This window comes from Halichoerus grypus, chromosome 11 (genome assembly GCF_964656455.1).
Source record: "Halichoerus grypus chromosome 11, mHalGry1.hap1.1, whole genome shotgun sequence".
NCBI lineage: Eukaryota > Metazoa > Chordata > Mammalia > Carnivora > Phocidae > Halichoerus > Halichoerus grypus.
In genome coordinates, this window is record NC_135722.1 from 7,702,896 (window position 1) to 7,721,818 (window position 18,923).

Below are 18,923 nucleotides of genomic sequence, written 5' to 3' on the forward strand. Positions count from 1 at the left end.
CCACCCAGGGCAGCCCGCTGTGTCCTGCCTGGATTCTCGCTCTGCTTCTTTTTTTTTAACTTTTTTTTTTTTTAAGATTTTATTTATTTCACAGAGAGAGACACAGTGAGAGAGGGAACACAAGCAGGGGGAGTGGGAGAGGGAGAAGCAGGCTTCCCGCTGAGCAGGGAACCCGATGCGGGGCTCGATCCCAGGACCTTGGGACCATGACCTGAGCCGAAGGCAGATGCTTAACGACTGAGCCACCCGGGTGTCCCTATCTCGCTCTGCTTCTTCACATCTCCTGGCCCCAGTGCAGTCCGTGCCTGCTCCGCACCTTGCTTGTAGATCTGCGGCTGCCTATGCTCTGCCCTTAACCTCCGCTCCCATGACCTTTGCCCTCCCAGCAGCCCCTTTACCCTGCCTCCCCTGTACCCTCTCTGCCAAGCTCCCTCCTCTCTAACCTCTTGGCCCAGCTCCACATCCCCACCTGGATCTCCTGGCCCAGTTGGCTCCGCCCTTTTTTGCCCATCTCCCCGCCTCAACCTCTGCCACTTTCTAGTGCCTCCCTCTGGGCCTCCTGCCAGACCTGCCCCTATCTGCCCTACCCGCCCTACCCCTGCCCCCCTACACTTCATAACCCCCTTCCACGCTACCTGCCATATCCACCGTTATTGCATATCCCCCTGCCCACCATACCCCCCACCCACCATACCCCCTTACCTGCCATAAACCCCTACCCGCCATACCCCCTACCTGCCATACCCCCCTACCTGCCATACCCCCCTATCTGCCATAAACCCCTACCCGCCATACCCCCTACCCGCCATACTCCCCACCTGCCATAAACCCCTACCCGCCATACCCCCTACCAGCCATACCCCCTACCCACCATACCCCTACCCTCCATACCCCCTACCCAACATACCCACTACCCGTGATACCCCCCTACTCGCCATATGCCCTCCTCACCCTACCTGCCATACCCACTGTTCTTGCCATTCCCCCCTGCCCGCCATACCCCTCTACCCACCATAACCCTATCCACTTTACACCCTACCCGCCATACCCCCTCCCCACCATACACCCCCACCCGCCCTACCTGCCATACCCACCATTCATACCCCCCTGCCCACCATACCGTCTACCCACCATACCCCCTACCCACCATACACCCCCATTCGCCATATGTCCTACCCACCCTACCTGCATACCCGCCATTCTTGCCATACCCCCTGCCCACCATATGCCCTACCCATCATACCCCCCCTGCCCACCATATGCCCTACCTGCCATAACCCCCTGTCATACCATGCCCCGACCCCCCCCCCACCATATTCACGGCTCTTCTCAGTTTTCATCTTAACTCTGGTCTTCAGGTAGCCCCTTTCCTTCCTTGACCCTTTCCCCATCTCTAGTCCTACCCCACACTCTTCCCAGTGGCCTCAGGCCTTGCTCTGTTTCATTTCTGCACTTAGCCTCTCCCCTGTCCCCTTCTCATGGTCTTAACCCCTGGGCCTCTGACCTCACTCTGCACTTCCACCTGTAAGTCCCCTGCTGCCCACATCCCACATGCTGACCATGGCCAGGACCCCCTGAGCCGGGGGGTCGAGCAAGGTGGCCAGGCTCTCTATGCTGGAAAGATCTGGGTGAGGGGGCCCCGGGCTTTAGGGGGACCGAGGAAACATGTTTGAGCTCTGGCCTCTCCCCATCTGACTGGACCGTGGCAACTGGCCCCTCCGTGCACATCAGCTTTTCAGGGTCCCCAGGCTGCACACACCTCCCCCAACACCAGGGAGCAAAGGCAGGAGGTGTGAGATGTCCTGTGGGCGGAGTGGAGCTGGAGTGGGAGCGGCAGCTGCTGGGTGCTGGACGGGGGAGGCCAGGCAGAGAAGCGTGTAGGAAAGGGGTGCGGAGGGGCGAGTCGCTGGGGGAGAAGGCCTGGAAGGTTCGTGCCTGTGTGAGCGGGACAGTGTCTCTGGCTGGAGGTGAGAGACCGTGGCTGTGGATGGCACACATGAGTGTGTGTGGCGTGTGGGGCTGGGTGCTTACTGATGGTGTCAGGGGTGACAGTGGGACCTCGAGGGACCGTGGGGGAGAGGCTCGCGGCCTCTGATCGCGTGTGCCGCTCCCCGTGGGCCTTCCCCGGCGGAGTGGTATGTGCTGTTACTCCAGTCTCCTGGCGCTGTGGCAGGTGTGGCTGTGTCCCCGTGGCCCTGTCTGGGAGTGAGGGCTGTGCTCTGTCTCCGCACACTCGTGAGAGTTCAGCCATGGCTTCGGAGCTGACGGGCTGGGCTTGAGTCTCCTCTCTGTCATTTCCTTGCTCTGGCCTCGTGCACTCACCCCACGAGCCTCAGTGTCCTCATCTGTGGAGTGGCCCGATAACAGGACGGTAAAAGGACAAAGGGAGTCTGTGAGGTTCCAGTGAGACTGTGTGCGTCAAGCCCTCGGGACACGGCCCGGCCTGCAGGAAGCGCTCAGTATCAGCCCCACCCCGAGTGTCTGGGATTCCAGATCTGCCTGTGCTCTGCGTCTGCCTCGTTGAACACTCCTGCGGGTCTTTGTGCCTGTGGGGTCAGGAGACAGGGCTCCTCAGTGCTGAAGAGACAGCGTAGGGGCTCGGGGTGCAGGGAGAAGGGACCCCCTCTTCTCTCCCAGCGTCCCCCAGGCCTCACCTGGCTCAGGGTTATGGAGGGATGAGGCCTGGTGCTGCAGAGGGCAGGGGTGGGGCGCCAGGTGAGGGCCGGGGCCCCAGAGGAAGGGTGGGAGCCCCGGGAGAGGCCAGCTCTGAGGGGAGCGCCAGGCCGGCCAGCAGGGCTGAAGCCCCTGGGGGGCAGCCCCCAAGCCACTCCTCTCCTGAGAACACACCAGCTCCTGCTGCCGCGTCACTAGCAGCTCTCAGAGAGTGGGGAGGCGGCAGCAAAATAAGAGAAAAGCAATTTGACGTTTCTAATAAAGCGTCGCTCCACTTTGCCAAATTAATTTTGACTCCCATAATTATTTGCTGTAGGAGCGGCCGCGTTCTCCCCACTGCCGCCTAATGAGGTAATTGGGGAATTAGGAATTAATGACTTTAACAGAAGTGACAACTGACTTCACGTCGGGAGCAGCTCTGGGAGCTGCCTCTCCCCCGGAGCGTATGGCTCTGAGCTCAGCTGCCTCCTAGAAAACCCGGGTGTCCTGCCTTCCAGTCACCCCGGCAGGCCTCCCTGGCACCCCAGCTCCCAGGCGGCCTCTACTCCTTGACCACCATCACCGCCTGGCCTGAGCCTCACGGGGAGAAAGCCCCCGAAGCATCCAAGGGGCTGATGCTATTCTGGGCGATGTTATCGCTAATAATAGTACTGAGGAGCATCGGCTGTTTCCCTCATGTGTGTGGGGAGCATGTGATCATCCAGTCTCCCTGGGATGTTGTCAGTCTGTGGGTGGTGGGTGCGTGGGGCTTGTGAGTACTCTTTGTTAGGCGAGCCCGGCCTCAGTTTCCCTGCTTTACTGCACCTGAGGAGAGATGCTGCATGCGTGTATGACTCTGTGTGTGTGTGTGTGTGTGTGTGTGTGTGTGTGTGTGTGTGGCGGGGGCTTTCCCAGGTTCTAGGAGGGGGAGAACTGGACCCACGAGGGGGGAAGGGATCAGGCCTGGATCTCCCAAGTGAGCCGCAGCTGCCCACCCTGTGCCCAGCTCTCTGCAAACCCCAGTCCCCGCCCCATCTGTGAGCCCCGCATCCCATCCTCAGTGCCACCAAGCTGCTTGGCTCTGTTGGATGAGGAGTTGGCAGGTGAATGGGCCCTCATGCCCAGGCTGGACTGGGGTAGTCTTTCAGGAAGACCTGTGAGTGTGTGTATTCTCTGATGATCTGGGTCCTATGACTGTGTGTGATTCAGGGGGCCTAAGTGAGCCTGTGTGGGTGTCTGTCCTGTGCAGGAGGAGGGCTGTGGGGGACTCAGGAGGCTGAGCTCAAGTGCTGCCGGCAAGTGCATGGGAATGGAATGGGGACTCAGGTTTAGGCCCTCCTGGGCCTTCCCTTGGCTTCTTTAGGTAGGTGTCTTTGGTCTCTCAGGTGGGTTGGCCTTAGTAGCTGCTCAGATCATCCCCCTGCAGTTTGAGTCAGTGTCTCCCTAGACCAGTGGGAGGGAGAGCGCACTGGCTTTGGAGTCAGGCCAACTGGGGTTCAAATCTGGGGTTCTTTTCCTGTGATGTGGATTTGGGGGTGTTACTCAACCTCCTCAGTTTTCTCCTTTGTGAATTGGGAATGCCATCAGCTTCCTGAGAGGGTTGCTGTGGGGATGAAGAGAAGAGAGGGCCCGGCACATTTTAGGGTTTGGTGAAGCGCTCCCTCTCACGCCGGTGCCATCAACAGAACTCTTCTGGGGCTGGATCCTGGGTGGCCTTTGCAGGGTTCCCCAGGCCCTGCCGTGTCCAGAGCCTGAGACCCTAGGTCCCAGAGGTTGCTGAGACTGACTCTTTGCTCCCCTTCTCCAGGCATGGGTCTCTCACTTTCTTCTCGTGTCCTTCCTCAGCTCCCAGCCCCATCGTCTACCCCTTATACCCACACGCTCATCTTTCCTTAGTAAGTCTACTTTGGTTTGTCTCCCTGATCTCTTTCCATACTCATCACCCCCCAAAATACACAGTTCAGACCCTGCCTCTGCTCCTGTGATTTCACACTCAGGCCTGACCAACATGGGGCCTGATGAGCTGCCAGCAGAAGCATGTTGATGCCCTAGTGCAGGGGCCCCGGGGGACCTGTTCAGTGCTGAGCGTGCAGGGAAGGGGAGGCTCGAGGCTGGGGGTGGTAGGGAGCAGGGAGGCCAGTCTTTCCTCCGGCATGGAGGAAAGTGTTGGTCTTGCGCTAGGGAATCCTCCACCCTCTGAGCTTCCATTGGCCCCCAGCTTGGTCCTAGCCACCATGTCTGGGGCCTGGGCTCAGTGGCCCTTGCACAGAATGGGTGCCCTGTAAACATTTGTGAATATTCTGAACGAACCAAAAGGCAAGAGGGAGGTGGGGTTAGTGGAAGTGCTCCCGGTCCAGGCTCTGCACCCCACCGTGGTCCCAACCTCTCTGAATCTCAGGTCACTCCCATGCCTGCATGTGGGAGAGAAGCAAGCCTGCCCACCTCTTTGGGCAGGTGAGAGGGTCAGCAAAGGCATGACGGGGAGATGTGCGTTTTAAAGCTGTGAAGTGCCACAGATCTGGGCCAGTGGTGGTCACAGGTGGAGTTCTAGAAAGAGTGAACTGTTATTCCCTCCCGGTTGCTGACCTCTACCTCCTTGTCCCCAGGACCAGGGCACCGTGGGGGTGATCTTTAATGTGGGCACGGACGACATTACCATCGATGAGCCCAACGCCATCGTGAGCGACGGCAAATACCACGTGGTGCGCTTCACTCGAAGTGGCGGCAACGCCACCCTGCAGGTGGACAGCTGGCCGGTCAATGAGCGGTACCCGGCAGGTAGGCGGTGCCGGCGCGCGGAGGAGGCGCTGCGGGCGGGGCGGGGCGGGCAAGGCGGCCTCTGATAGGATCGCTGCCTGCACCGGGGGCGGGGCTAAGCGGAGAGGTTTCTGGCCGTGCTGGGGCTGGGCTGAGGCCGCGCGAAAGGCAAGGCTAGTGGGGACCCGGACGGGGGCGTGGCTAAAGAGAAACCTCGGGATTCGCAAGACGGAGCTAGACCTCGGTGGTGGGAGTCTGTGGGCTAGGAGGGAGAGGGCGGAGCTGAGCTGGGAAGGCTGCAAGGCCAGGGTCCAGGTGGGGGTGGGGGAGAAGAGAAGAGGAAGAGGGGTAGAAATAGGGAGAGTCTGACACGACTGAGCAAAGGATGGGTTTAGAATTGAGGGACAGGCAGAAATGAGGAGGCAGATGAAGAAACCAAAGAGAGATCCATCAGTAACCCAAAATATATCTCTGCGAGGAGGCAGGCCTGATCCCAAGGACAGAACCAAGGAATGAACCAAAGTCTTTACAAAGAGCAAATCAGATCCATATCATGAGATCTAGATAAAGGAAGAGAAGTGACCACAGAGGCTCAGAGAAAAGGAACCCCAGTGTCTCAGGGAATAAGGGACATGGTGAAAGGGAGAGAACGCCAAGTGACAAGGGTGGAAGCACATTCCACAGAGCTTTACAGGGAGCCTCCCGGGTGTCAGGCTCGGGCGACACAGGGGAGCAGGACACAGCCTGTGCTTGCAGGGAGCTCGCAGTCTAGGAGGGGGGAGCACGGGGATGCAAATGGACCCCGTTCGACAGCGTCACACAGTGTGATGGCTGTGGTGGCCCAGGACAAACCAAGGTCTGAGGAGCAAGGGGAGGGAGGGGGTGAGGACATAGGAGAGATGAGGAGGCAGAGAAAGAGCCTCAGAGTGCGGGGGAGCCAGGGGAGGGGCGATGGAGAGATATGGGAACAGTCACTGGGACAGGAGCAGAGACGGAGGCAGCCCCGGAGTGATGCAGAGAGATATATGGAGATGCTGTGGCACGGACCCAGCCAGTGGGAGAAGAGGTGGACAGAGCCTTGGGAAGGAGAGGAGGAGAGCCCAGTGCGGGAGACTGAGGGGGAGGGGAAGGGAGCCACTGCAGGGGAGAACTGCAGAAATGCAGACTTGCGGAGGTATGATCTGGCTGAGCGACCCCGCACAGTCACACATGGGGGCGACTGAGGAGAAGGGAGAGCATCTGCAGCCTCAGTCCCTCTCTGAGGCAGAAGTTACAGCCAAGGAGGGGGCAGAGAGGCTGCCCCACGCTGGCTGAGAAGGGTGTGGGCAGAAGGACAGGGAAAGGCGCAGGTGTGCAAACCCTCATGGGCCCACTTACCCAGCTCCCCATCGTGCAGGCTTGTGCCCAACCCTCTCTGGAGCTAAAGAGAACCACATCCCCCCCCCCCCAAGAAATACAGAGGCTAACGGACATACAGGCCAGCCACAGACACATGGTGACTGCAAAGACTTGTGAGGTCAGACCGACATAGGAGCAACACGAGCCCTGCCGAGGGACGCCAGCCTCCACCCAGGTTCTGGGCATGTGTGGGGTCGCTGAGGCACACAAACGCTCCTGTGTGAAGTCTTGCAGGTGCACAGGCTAGGCTGTGTAGGTGTGATTACCCTACGGCCATCAGTCTTCTCTCGCTCTCAGCCACACACACGTGAGGGCAACTTTGGTAACAGTGAGGACTCCAGCCTGGGCTGAACAGGGTTGTACTGGGAGGACGTGAAGGCTTCACCACATCAAGCCATGACTCGGGTCCAGAGCTTCTTCCCTTGGGGCCCAGCAGGCCAGAGGCCAGGTTGGAGGGTTCATGCATGCTCTCTTCTGATCAGGGACCCCTGGCGGGGGGTGGGGAAGACTGCTGGGTGCCCCCTCACTCGCAAACCAGGTAACCTGGTGCCTGCCTGTGTGCAGTGTGAGGGCAGATGGTCGACGCAAGCCAAATGTCATCCTGAGCCACACTGGCGGGCTGGGCTGCCAGGCGGCACGGGCGCAGGGCCTGGGCCTCCAGACTTTTCGGGAGCACGGAGACTCAGCTCTTAGACTCCGAGGCCTTTTAATCCTGGACCTCCTACTGACAAGTCATGTGGCCTTGGGCGAGTCATCCAGCCTCTGTGAATCTGTCTCCGCCTCTGAAAGATAGGGATAATAGGCACCTCATAGTAATAACCCAAGAAAGCACTAGAAAGGCATGGCATAGAGGAAGTGCTCAACAAACAGAACTTTGGTTAGAACTGTTATGTGCCCCAATGAGGCAGATGTACATTCTTCCCTTCCTCTTGGGACACACACAGGGACAGCTACAGAGACACACACAGGAGGTCCCTAAGAGCCTCCTGCCCTCCTGAGTCTCTGGCTCTGTGCCTGACTCCCTTCTGGCCCCTTCACCTCTCCTCCAGTGTCTTCTTTGGTCCCTCTCACTCCCACCCCCAGGCTGGGATGCCCTGTGCCACCTCTAGGAGAACAAAGAACACTGCTGGTCACTTGTCAGTCTCCCCTGCTTGGCTGGGGCACTCTGCGGGTAAGGGCCAAGCCTTCGTCTTTGCATCTCCAATACCCAGCACGAGGAATGGAGCAGGCACTCAGGAAATGTTTGTTGAGTGACTAAACAAGTGAACAATCCATTTTTACTGAAACACTAGTGACCTAAATCCGTAGGGAAGGCAAGGTCTTGTGTCAGGAGCATCTAGGGAGGCAGCAGCTGTGCACACACACGGACACGTCATGTGCTTGTTCACGGGAGACGTCCACGGCAGGCCCGGGCCCAGGCCTCACTGGGGGCACGCACAGCCGTGCAGTGTGAGAGGAGCAGGAAAGCCGCCCCCCCCGCCCCCCGCCAACACGTTATTGAACACTGTACGTGGTTTCAATGGGAAGAGTGGCCAGATTCCCCCAAAGGAAATCATTTCCATTTCCACTGCTATAGACTAGGATAATCCACAGCCTGTGGGTGCAGGGAGGAGCACACCGAACTCCTAGGCACACTGACAAACCCCTTTCCACAGTCTGTTTCTCTCATACAGACACACACACACACACACACACACACAATCTTTGCTCCCCATCTCCAGGGCCTGGACAATGGTGAGTGGAGAGAGGGACAGGCAGGGTGGAGAAGGGGTGGGGTTAGGGATTGGGGGGAGGAGCCTGAAGGAGAAAGGCTAGTGAGTGACAGGGGGTCAGGAGCTGGGCTGGGTCCCCAGGGCAGAGACAAAAGGGGACCAGAGTAGAGCCGAGTCTGAGGGTCTTGGAATGGGGCTGAGATGGGGGGAGAGAGCCACCAGACAGAGGGGCTTGGGGGGGCCTGTGGGGAGGGAACCAGGGCAGGCTTAGAGGTGTGGAAGAGATGGCTGCAGGAGAGGTGGAGAAGGCCAGAGGGGTGGGTGGAGCGGCGGGGTGGCGCAGTGACCTGTAGGGATGGCGGGCAGGGTGGCAAGGCTGTGGTGGTGGGCCCTTTGGGGAGGGAGGGATGGGGATGGAAGCCGGTGGGGTAGGGGTGCGGGGTGAACTGGCAAAGAAGGCGCCTCGGGGAGCTGAGCACGGAAGGGAAAGGGAGCTGAGTGCCTGGAGAAGTGGTTTAAATGTCACTGTTAAGCGCGAGTGCCGGGCCACCCCCTAAATGCCGCATAAACCCCACTTAACCCATCCCTCCCACTTCTAAACCACCCTCTAAACTCAGTAACCAGCCGGGCCACTGAGGCCCCCCACCCCCTAACTTAAACCTGCTAAATGCCCCTCCCTGCCCTCACTGCCCCACTCTGGGATGGGGAAGGAAGGTGGGCACAACAGCTTGAACACAGATAAACCTGTTTAACCTCTGACCTTTGACCTTCCAGCTGCCTTTTCTTTTCCGTCCCCTTTCCTTTTCTTCTATGTCCCTGTCTTTTTGTTTGGGTCACTCATGCCCCTCGGGTGGGGCTGGCTCTGGACGGGAGCCTAGGGAGGGGACGGGAGGACGAGGGACCTAGCGCTTCTACTCCCGCCTTGGGTGGACCTTCCCCCCTTTCTGGTGGATGTTGCTGCTTTACTCTGAATCTCCTGAGAAACGCGTAATTACTTTGCTAACTCCTTTGGACTTCGCCGCCTGAGAAACCTACTGTCTTTCTAAACTTTTCCAAGGAAACTTTGATAACGAGCGCCTGGCGATTGCTAGACAGAGAATCCCCTACCGGCTTGGTCGAGTAGTAGATGAGTGGCTGCTCGACAAAGGTAATTAACCAGAATTAATTAATTAATTAATTAACTTTAAAAACACTATCTTAAAGGTGCAGAGCTCTCTCTTTCCCCACCGTGCCTTCCCCATCGCCCGCCCCTTAGCGGAGGCCTGATGATACCCCTGGGATGCCCCCCCTTTCCTCTCGGGAGTCAATCATCTGTGTCTTTAGAAGTAGAGTGGTGGTTTTGGACAGGGCTGGGTTTTGCTCAGAAGAAGGAGAGTCCTTGGGCTCTTTCCAAAGCTGGGATGGGCTAGGATAATCCACGAGCTGAGCCTCCCGAACCTGGTAAAGCAGGCTAGAGTGTAGATCGGGAGCAGGGTTTGGTGAAGGGCCGGCCAGAGGGCCACAGGGCGCTGAGAAGCAGGAAGTGCTGATCCTAGGATCCAAAAGGAGGGTGGGAAGGCTTCACTGGGGTCATCCTAGGAGGAAAGGGAAGCGGGGGAGGGAGGCCTCACATCCTACTGGAAGACCCCCACCCACCCACCCAAGGGAGTGGCTGTAGGACACTGTCTCTGGAATGGGTCCACGTTGGTCCGGAAGGCCTCTCGGAAGTGAACAGAGGCAGGGGTAGGGAGAAACTAGGAGGTAGGAGCAGGGGCAGCCGTCCCACAGGGCTTTCTGTGCTGGCTGCTCAGATGAGGAAGACAGAACAGGCTAGCTGAGTGGCGAGGCACTGCTGGGTGTGAGGGAGAAGGCCACTTGTCACCAAGGGAAGTTGGGGCCAAGGGCAAAGCCATCCCATTCCCTTCGGAGAGGGGGCGAGCTCTGTACCTCTAAGGCTAAACTCTAGGGGGGAAGTAGCACTGTTAAACCCCCACGTAACCAGCTGATAACTGTGCTTTTAAATGTCCACTGGGGCCTGCCCCAGCTAAAACCCCCAAATGTCACCTCCAGCCCCCCACACAGCCAGCGGGGACTAAACATATTGATAACCAGATGTGATAAATCCATAACAGGACAAAAAGTTAAAGGGACTGTAACAGACATCGCTAAAACCTACAGCCCCCAGCCGCACTGGGTTGCTCTCTCCAGCGGGGCGAACTTTAACCCTTTGAGGAGTTCATGGCGGGCGGGGCTGCAGGGGCCAAGTTCGCTAACCTGTGTAGCTTCCTCTCCATTACCCAACTCCCTCTCCCAGAATTAGAGAGGCCAAGGGAGCAGCTTGGGCTGAGGCTGGGACAACTTGTGACCCCAGGTAGGCAGAGCCACTTGACAGGTCCTTGCGGGGGGGAGGGGTGGTGGGGCTTTGCATTCAGGTGATGGTGAACCCCAGTGGTCCTTCCTTAGCTGCGGGGCCATACCCTCTCTTTAGACCTCTACTTCCGCTTCTGGAAAGTGAAAGATTGGGCAAAATGCTCTGGTATTTCCCAGAGTGTGGAAGGAGGAGCTCACTTCCCCTTTCTCAGGAGGGGTCAGCCCCCTCAGCCCCCTCAGCCTAACTTGTGGGGGCTGCTGGGAGACTGAGATGAAGTAAAGAGCAGGAAAGTATTTAAGAATGAGATCTGGGCCCTCTTGGAGGGATTATTTTACTGTCAGCATCTGGCATGTGGTAGGTGCTCAATAAATATTTATCGAATGAGTCAATTTCCAGTTCTAAAACATGTCCGGTGAAGCGCAAGTCCCATGAGAGACTTCCCAAGAAAGAGATTGTGGTAAAATGAGCTTGGGAAATGCTGAATCCCGTTTCTTCCTCTTGGAGATGCATGTGGACGTTGGTTTAATAAAGGCACTGAGAAGTCCTGTGAGAAAGAAACCTGTCGTTTAATTGTGAAGCATTTGCTTCCCCAACGTGTTCAACCACTGCCTCTTCACTGTCTCCTAATTCTTATGCCTGGGAGTAATCTCTGGATGCGGTAGTCCTCAGGCACCTCTCTGGGTCTGGTATTCCAGTTGCTACTAACTAGTGCTCAGCTTTTGTGGCCTCCGGTTCCCCCATTTGGAAGAGGGTGCCGCTGCTCCAGGGCAGAGTAAGGAGCTAGGCAGTGGGAGGGCACCGGGGGCGGGGGGAGAGGCTGAGCGGAGGACTGAGCAGATTCCCCGCCATGGACGGTCAGACAGATGGTTGGGTGGCCCAGGGAACCTGTGTTTCCAGAGGGTGTGGGTTTCACAGGTTGGACTATCCTCAGCCCAGGTTTTGGAGGCAGGGCATACAGACACCTAACTCTAAACCAGATCTTTAACGAGGCACTAACCAGAGGCTAACGAGGGCTAAGCCAGGTTTTAAACCCCCCAGCGCCCGCAGGGAAGGTCCAGGGGAGCGGGGGGGCAATGGAGTAGCTCCTCTGCCCCTCCTCCTCCCCAAATAAGCAACACCAAAAACCAAAGTTAAATCTAAACTTAAACATAATAAATATCTTTTCTAAAAACCAAACCAAAGCAACAAACTCAGAGGGTTAAACCGACCCCCAGATCCACTAAAACCAAAAAGAACAGCCGAACCCCACCCAGGTGGGAATGCTCAGGTGTCACTGCTGAGTGGGGAGCGAGATTGGAGCTGGAGCGGGTTTTTTTTTTGGCTGTCAGCGAGCGAAGCAAGGTCCCTTTAACGTTTTCCATCTCTGTGCTTGCACATCCTGGCGGGGAGGAAGGCCTCTGCTCTCCAGGGCCTGGTCCCCCCTGGGCAGGGGCAGCAGCTGGGCCTTGGAGGGGGGAGGCGAGAGGGGAGCCTGGCCAGAGGTCAGAGGGCTTGGTGGTGGCTGGCAGGGCAGAGTGGGGTCTGTGTGGCTGCTCCCACCCTCACGCACGCCAGCCCTCCTCCCGCGCACCGTCCTCACCTCCGGCACGTCGGTGTCGCCTCCCTCTCTGCTTTGACACGCACTGACCACTCAGCCTGCCAGTCCCCTTCTTTGTCTCTGCCTCTTTGTCTCCTCTGTCTGCTGCTTCTGAGGGCTCCATGGCTTGGGGGGGACACCGGGCGTGGCACGTTTGGGGAAGCAGAGGGAGAAGATGGGGATCAAATTGAGGGAAGGGAAAGAAGGGGGGGAGCGATGCCCCTGGAGCAGGAGAGGAGAGGGGGATGGGAAGGTCAGAGGCATGAGCATGGCTGGGAGAGGGGGGAGCTGGGCTCCCTTTCCCAGCCCATGTGTGCCTTGGGGACCCTCCCCCTCTGGGGTCCCCACCTGGCTGCGCTGGGGGCTGTGGCTGACGAGGACTTTCCCTTTGGTGTCTGCCCCTTCCTCGTTTCTCCAACCCCCCGCCCCTGCCCCTTGCTGGTTTCCCTCTCGATCCTCTTTCCTTCCCTTGGCTTCCCTCTGTTCTCCCCATCCCTCTCTGATCTCTCCCCGCTGCCTGCCCCTCCTCTGTCTGCCGCCCCCACCAACTCCCCTCCCCACCAGGCCGCCAGCTGACCATCTTCAACAGCCAGGCTGCCATCAAGATCGGGGGCCGGGATCAGGGCCGCCCCTTCCAGGGCCAGGTGTCCGGCCTCTACTACAATGGGCTCAAGGTGCTGGCGCTGGCCGCCGAGAGCGACCCCAATGTGCGGACCGAGGGCCACCTGCGCCTGGTGGGGGAGGGGCCGTCCGTGCTGCTCAGTGCGGAGACCACGGCCACCACCCTGCTGGCCGACATGGCCACCACCATCATGGAGACCACCACCACCATGGCTACTACGACCACACGCCGGGGCCGCTCCCCCACGCTGAGGGACAGCACCACCCAGGTGAGGACCCTTGGGGCTGACGGACGAGGAGCGAGGCCTCAGGTGGGGGACAGGGCTAATGTCTACGTAGCAACTGTGGCACCCAGAGGAGGGTCTGAGGGGCCTGGTGGGGTCCTGGAGGCTCCTTCGCATCCTTGTCACGGCGATGGTTCAGGTGAGGTGGGAAAGGCCTCCCTTCACGAAGTGGCCTTTGCCCTGGTGACCAGGGTTGTTGTACGTGGGAAGGTGGTTACTGTTTCTAGGGGTCAGGCCCAGTGGTAAGGGGGAGTTTGGTACTCCCGCTAGACCAGGGAAGACTGCCTAAGAGTCCACTCTGGACTGGAGTGAAGGTGGAATGACCCGTCTGCCTGCCCCATACTGGAGGCCAGGCCCCGTGGGGTGTGGGCAGCGAGTGGGAGATGGGTACAACCAGGATGGCATTGCTCTGGCTGGGCACCTAGGAGACAGCCCTGGAGGGGCCAGAGGCTCAGCTGCGGGTGGCCGCCGCTCTCTGGAGGCTGGCTGAGGCGCGGAACAATGTCTCCCGGATTGCCGGTGTCCTCATAGTGGGACTCCAAGCCCACTGCCTTCTCGCATCCTCTCCTCGTGACCTTGAGCAGGTGTCCCCCCGCCCCCCCAGCAGGCCTCAGGGTTCCCTATGCCTGTGGGTCGGAGGGGGTGTTGGTTCAGACAGTTCCCTGGTGCTTTACCCCCCGCACTGCCTGCCCACCTGCTCATGTGCTCTCTCTGGATCAGGTCAAGCCCAAGTGATTTGAGTTGATCTCTTGTACATGGAGGGGGGTCGAACCTGGGGAATGAGGCTCTCACGGGGCAGGATAGGCCTGGCTCTCCAGGTGCCAAAAGCCAATTGGGCATGTGTGACTTACGGAGGCAACTCGGGGGCCCGGCTGAGTTTTCTGGTTGTTGCCTTCAATGATTGTGGCCCAGGGAGGGCTCACACCTGGCGTGGTAGACCTTACTCAGTCACCCCAGCCCCCCGCCCGAGCTACTGTTGTCCCTCATCACCCATGGCTGTTGAGCCTCTGTGTCTGGAGAGAAATCTGTGCTGCTGGGGTGAGGGAGAAGTATGGGGGCAGCCTGGGGGGTGGGCCCCAACTCCACCGGCCTTCACTGTCTGTCAGTCCCCTCAGCCCTGCCAGTCTGTGCTGTAGGTGGCCTGGGGCTGGCTGACACCCTCATGCAGGCGGGAGAGAGAAGTCTGAACCCCCTTCCCCTCTGCCTTCACGGGCAAGAAAAGCTAGGGCCCCCAAAGGCCAGACCTTGCCCCAGGGAGCAGGGAGCCCCAAGGTTGGGCACCGACTATGCCCAGTGTCCAGAGGCAAGAAGGGCCCCCCAGTCTCAGTGGGAGGGCGATGGACTGACCATCCAGGTGGAAGAGAGGGGCGGGGGCCTTCGGGGTCACAGCTGTGCTGGAGAAGCCCCCACAGGATGGGGGGTGCTGGGGGGGCAAGGATGCCCAAGGAAAACCAGTCTTCGAAGATAGGGGTTGGGGTGGGAGTGTGGGAGTGGAGAAGAGGCACCATGTGACCCTTTCACCCCTCCCCACCCCAGACTCCTCCCACCTTTGGCCTTCAGGAGCCCTCTCCCCACACCCTGCAGTCTCTTGGGCACCATTCCTGCCTGGACTCTGGGTTTCCCTCCTTGGGTCTCTTCCCTAACACACCCTGAGCGTGCTCCCCTCCCCACCCCCTTACATTCACTCATCTTGGGGATTCTCTTTCTTTGCAATCAGGAGGAGAGAAAATGCTGACAAAGTCGACTCCCATTGCCATGGCAACCACAGCCCTAATTATTGTGTGCAGCCTGGTTCCAGGCTCTGGGAAGGGGGTTGGGAGAGAGATGAGGGTGGTGGGATAGTGAGGTTGGAGCCAGGAGCCACCCCCCACCCCAGGTCCTGCTTCCCTTCTCTGTCTGTGCTGGCCTCCAGAGGCCCCCATGCCTCATCTCCCCGATGCCCTGGGCCCCCTTGCTCCAGCCCTGCACCCCCAGGGCCAGCGTCCAGTCTCCCCGGCTTCCTAGAAATAAAAGACACAGCATGTGCTGTCTCACTGGTCCCCGGGAGCTGTGGGAGTTCCTGCAGGGTGGGCGCTGGCCAGTCTGTCTTTGCACAGCAGGGAACAGGAGGCTCTCGATCACCCAGCCAGCAATGGGAGAACTGGGGCACGGACCAGGGTGTGTGTCTTGGCCCAGGACCCATCTCCTGTGTGGTGCCACACCTCAAGAGGTGGCTTTGGGGCCTACTGACCCACCACTGGGCCCTCTTCCCCACCCCTCCCTCCTCTCGCCCACAGAACACGGATGACCTCTTGGTGGCCTCTGCCGAGTGTCCAAGTGATGACGAGGACCTGGAAGAGTGTGAGCCCAGTACTGGTGAGTGCCTTTCCCCCCTCCCCTGCCCCGGGCCCGGTGACGCTGATGGGAGGGGGGCGACTGTCCCTGCCACCTGGCCCGAGCCCAAGGGGCCTGCTGCCAGGTCTTACCTTTCCCCGATAGCTTCCTCTGCCTTCCTGCCATTCCCCTCCAGGTCCCTCAAATTGTCCCTCTGGCAAGGCAGTTTCTGGCCCTTTGGTGCCCCAGCCCTCCGAGGTAGTGAGGTCCTTAGCTTGGGATCCTGGGGTTCAGGGCCAAGGAATGCTGGGAAGGAAAGAGGGAGACTTTTCCCTAGCGAGATGAGTAACTGCAGCTCCCATGAGTCTTTATTGGGTGTGGGGTGGAGGGGGGGTAGGTGGGAGATCGCAAGCTTAGGAACTACAAATCCCATCAGCTTTTGGGTCCAGAACTGCAACTCCCATCAGTCCCTGAGGCCTGATTTTCCCCGGGTCAGCAGTAGAGGAGATCTCTGCTCATTCCCGGTCTCAGGGAGGTGGCCAGACACTCTGCAAGGGCTGCCAGGCCAAGCTGGGGCAGTTCTACCACACAGCAGCTCTGTGCCAGGCAGTGCGTGGCTGGGAGGTGTGGTCCCTTGGGGAGACTGGGACCTGAGGTCTGGTCTATATTTCTAGTGGAGCACCTTCCATTGAAGGAGGGCAGGACTGGGAGGGAAGGCTTCCTGGGGGTGGCATTCCAGGCCTCTGCTGGATCCTTTCAGTTGGAGAGAAGGGTGTGGCCCCAGAGAGAGACCTGATTGGCAAAGGAAGGGTGGGCCTTGAGTGCCAACTGAGAAGTGTGGGGTGTGGAGTGGTGCAGTGGGTGCAAGGGCTGCTCATCTGAGTAGGTTGGGGTAGCTGAGAGGAGCCGGGGGGAGGGAGGGCCTGAGGAGCTGAGGTCCTGGTGCTTACAACTGGCAGTGGGAAGGGAGGAAGGACTGAATATGGCCAGATTTCTCAGTGAGGGATCATGGGACTTGGTGGTGGGCCTGGATGAGCCTGTGGGAGCCTCATCCCTGGCTTGGGTTTCCAGAGACTTCTCCTGGTTACCTTGCAATGCATGGCACCTGGGCTGTTGCTACTGGAAGGCTGGAGGTTGGGGCGGATGCCTGTAGGTTTGGGGGAGGTGATCAGTCAGGTGAGGTGGGCAGCGTGACTGGGGCATATCTTGTGAATCTGGCCTGGGGTGGGGGTATGGGGGGGTCTGCCAGTCCCAGAGGAGATGCTCAAGCTGAGGCTAGGCTGCAACCATGGAAGGAGTGTGGGGAGAGCAAGAAAAGCCATGGAACCTTGGGGCAGAGGCTCAGGTTCCAGAGGCCAAAGGCAGAGGCAGTTCTGGGGCCCAGCACCCCTGACACTGTAGGCCAGAGCTGAAGAGGGTTGTTTGGTGGTCCTGGGCCCTGAGGCACTTGGAGGAGCTGTAGGCTGTTGGGTTAGAAAGGCCTCCCCATCCACAGCTAAGAGGTGGTACTTTCTGGAACAGACGCCCTCCACTGTGGGGAGGCCCCTCTGCTGGGGGGCCATCTGGCTCCATCTCACTAGGCCATTTCAGCTCAGGGATGCACCCTCACGCTCTGCCATTGCTCTGGGAGGTTCTGGACATCTGGCAGCTTCAATATGGCACTCCCCTCCTCGACCCTGCTTCACCCCTCTGACTCGTCAGGACTGGGCTTTCCTGGAGGTGGAAGCAGTGCCTTGAGCCTGGGCCTGCCAAAAGTGGCCATGATGAATGGCCCCATGAGAGCCCTGGGGGAGGACTCTGGGGACATAGGGCTGGCGGGTCCTGAGAGAAGGGCACTTGGCCCCATCCCATGTGTTTGCACACATGTGCTCACTCTGGGGGGGTGCTGTGGGGTGAGAGGAGGGGTCTGCTCTCCTTGGACCCCACGGAGAGGAGTGTTGTGCCAGACGGCCACTGTGCAGGGACGTGCAGCACATCCCGGGCCGTACCAGGGCCACACGCTATCTACCAAGGTTCTAGCTTCCCAGCTGTGGCACTGAGTGTGGGCACCGGGGGCCGAGCTCCCTAAGGCTGTGTGAGGACAAGGGAGCAAGGAGAAGCTGAAGTAGCCAGGTCAGCTGCCCTCCCCCAGTCAAAGAGCCAAGCCTATGAGGAGAGGTTGGAGGGTGGAGGAAGAATGGAAGCTGGGGTTAGGGAGAGGCCAGCGGGGAGCCCGGCACACGGCTTCAAATTAAGGGCAGAGTGCGTGCTTAAGCCTCCAGAGGAAGCCGGCGGACGCCCCTGGCTCTCCCCGAGATGTGCATGGCACACACCTGCATTTCCATACTCGCGCCACTCTGAAATGCTTAAAGTTGGATTTTTATCCTGATGGGAGGCAAGGCGAATGTCAAGATGACTCCAGAGCCCCTCAGGCTGATCTAGACCATGCCACCCCCCTACTTAGAGGGAAAGGGGACTCCAGCCAGAGGCCCTCTTGTGCCCCCGGTACAGGGAGGCTTTTTCCTCTAGCCGAGGGCCAGGCCTCCTTGGGCTCCAAGGTCAGTGTTAGAGGCCTGCCTGGAGACTGTGGCTACCCAGGGGCTGACCCCAGGGACCCCAGGGCATTTGCATCCTTCCCACCTGCCAGATCCTCCTCCCTGCGTCCAGATGTCAAGCCTGGGATCATCCCTACTTGCTTTCCATCCTTTCCCTTGACTTGGGCCCCTTCACAGACCCCAGGCCCCACTCCTCCTCCTCCTCCCATCTTGGTGAGATCATCCTCTAACATGGGTATTTCACTTGAGGTTGGCAATCTAGTCAAAGAAGGGTATTGTTTGCCGGACACAGTGTTTAGATTCTTTTGAATGGGAGTGCCTTTAGTGGGGATGTGCCCTGCATTGTGGGTAATGTCTCACCGTCTTAGCCAGCCTGACCCACGCATTACGTTGTGGGCCTGGCCCCTGTAGGGATTAGAGTATGCGTCCCTTGAGGCACATAGGAAGTGCACACCCAGACTCAGATCCACAGAGGCACACATCTATATGCACACACAGAAGCACACACACATACATCCATGCACATACATTCATGGATCTCCCAGCAAGCTCACACCTGCCCACTTGCTCACAGGCGCCCACCTGCTCAGACCCACAGTGTTTCACACTTACATGTGCTCATCACACCAAGGTATGTACACGGGGTGTCTCCAGCACACGGAGGCACGCTCACACACACTCATACCTGTTGAGGGACAGACCAAATGTTTCGGATCACATGCACAT

At 59.1% G+C, this 18,923-nt stretch overlaps 1 protein-coding gene across 31 annotated transcripts in view; it reads left to right on the forward strand.

The window, feature by feature from the left end:
- NRXN2 (neurexin 2) overlaps nt 1-18,923 on the forward strand; it is a 97,638-nt gene that overhangs the window by 69,067 nt on the left and 9,648 nt on the right. For 23 of the 31 annotated variants that reach the window (XM_036101114.2, XM_036101118.2, XM_036101115.2 and 20 more), the window contains 4 exons: nt 5,259-5,430; nt 9,577-9,666; nt 13,010-13,335; nt 15,627-15,705. In XM_036101114.2, the coding sequence (XP_035957007.2) occupies nt 5,259-5,430; nt 9,577-9,666; nt 13,010-13,335; nt 15,627-15,705 (667 nt within the window). The remainder of the gene's footprint in view (nt 1-5,258; nt 5,431-9,576; nt 9,667-13,009; nt 13,336-15,626; nt 15,706-18,923) is intronic. The other 8 variants (XM_036101124.2, XM_036101125.2, XM_078057839.1 and 5 more) reach the window with 1 other exon arrangement.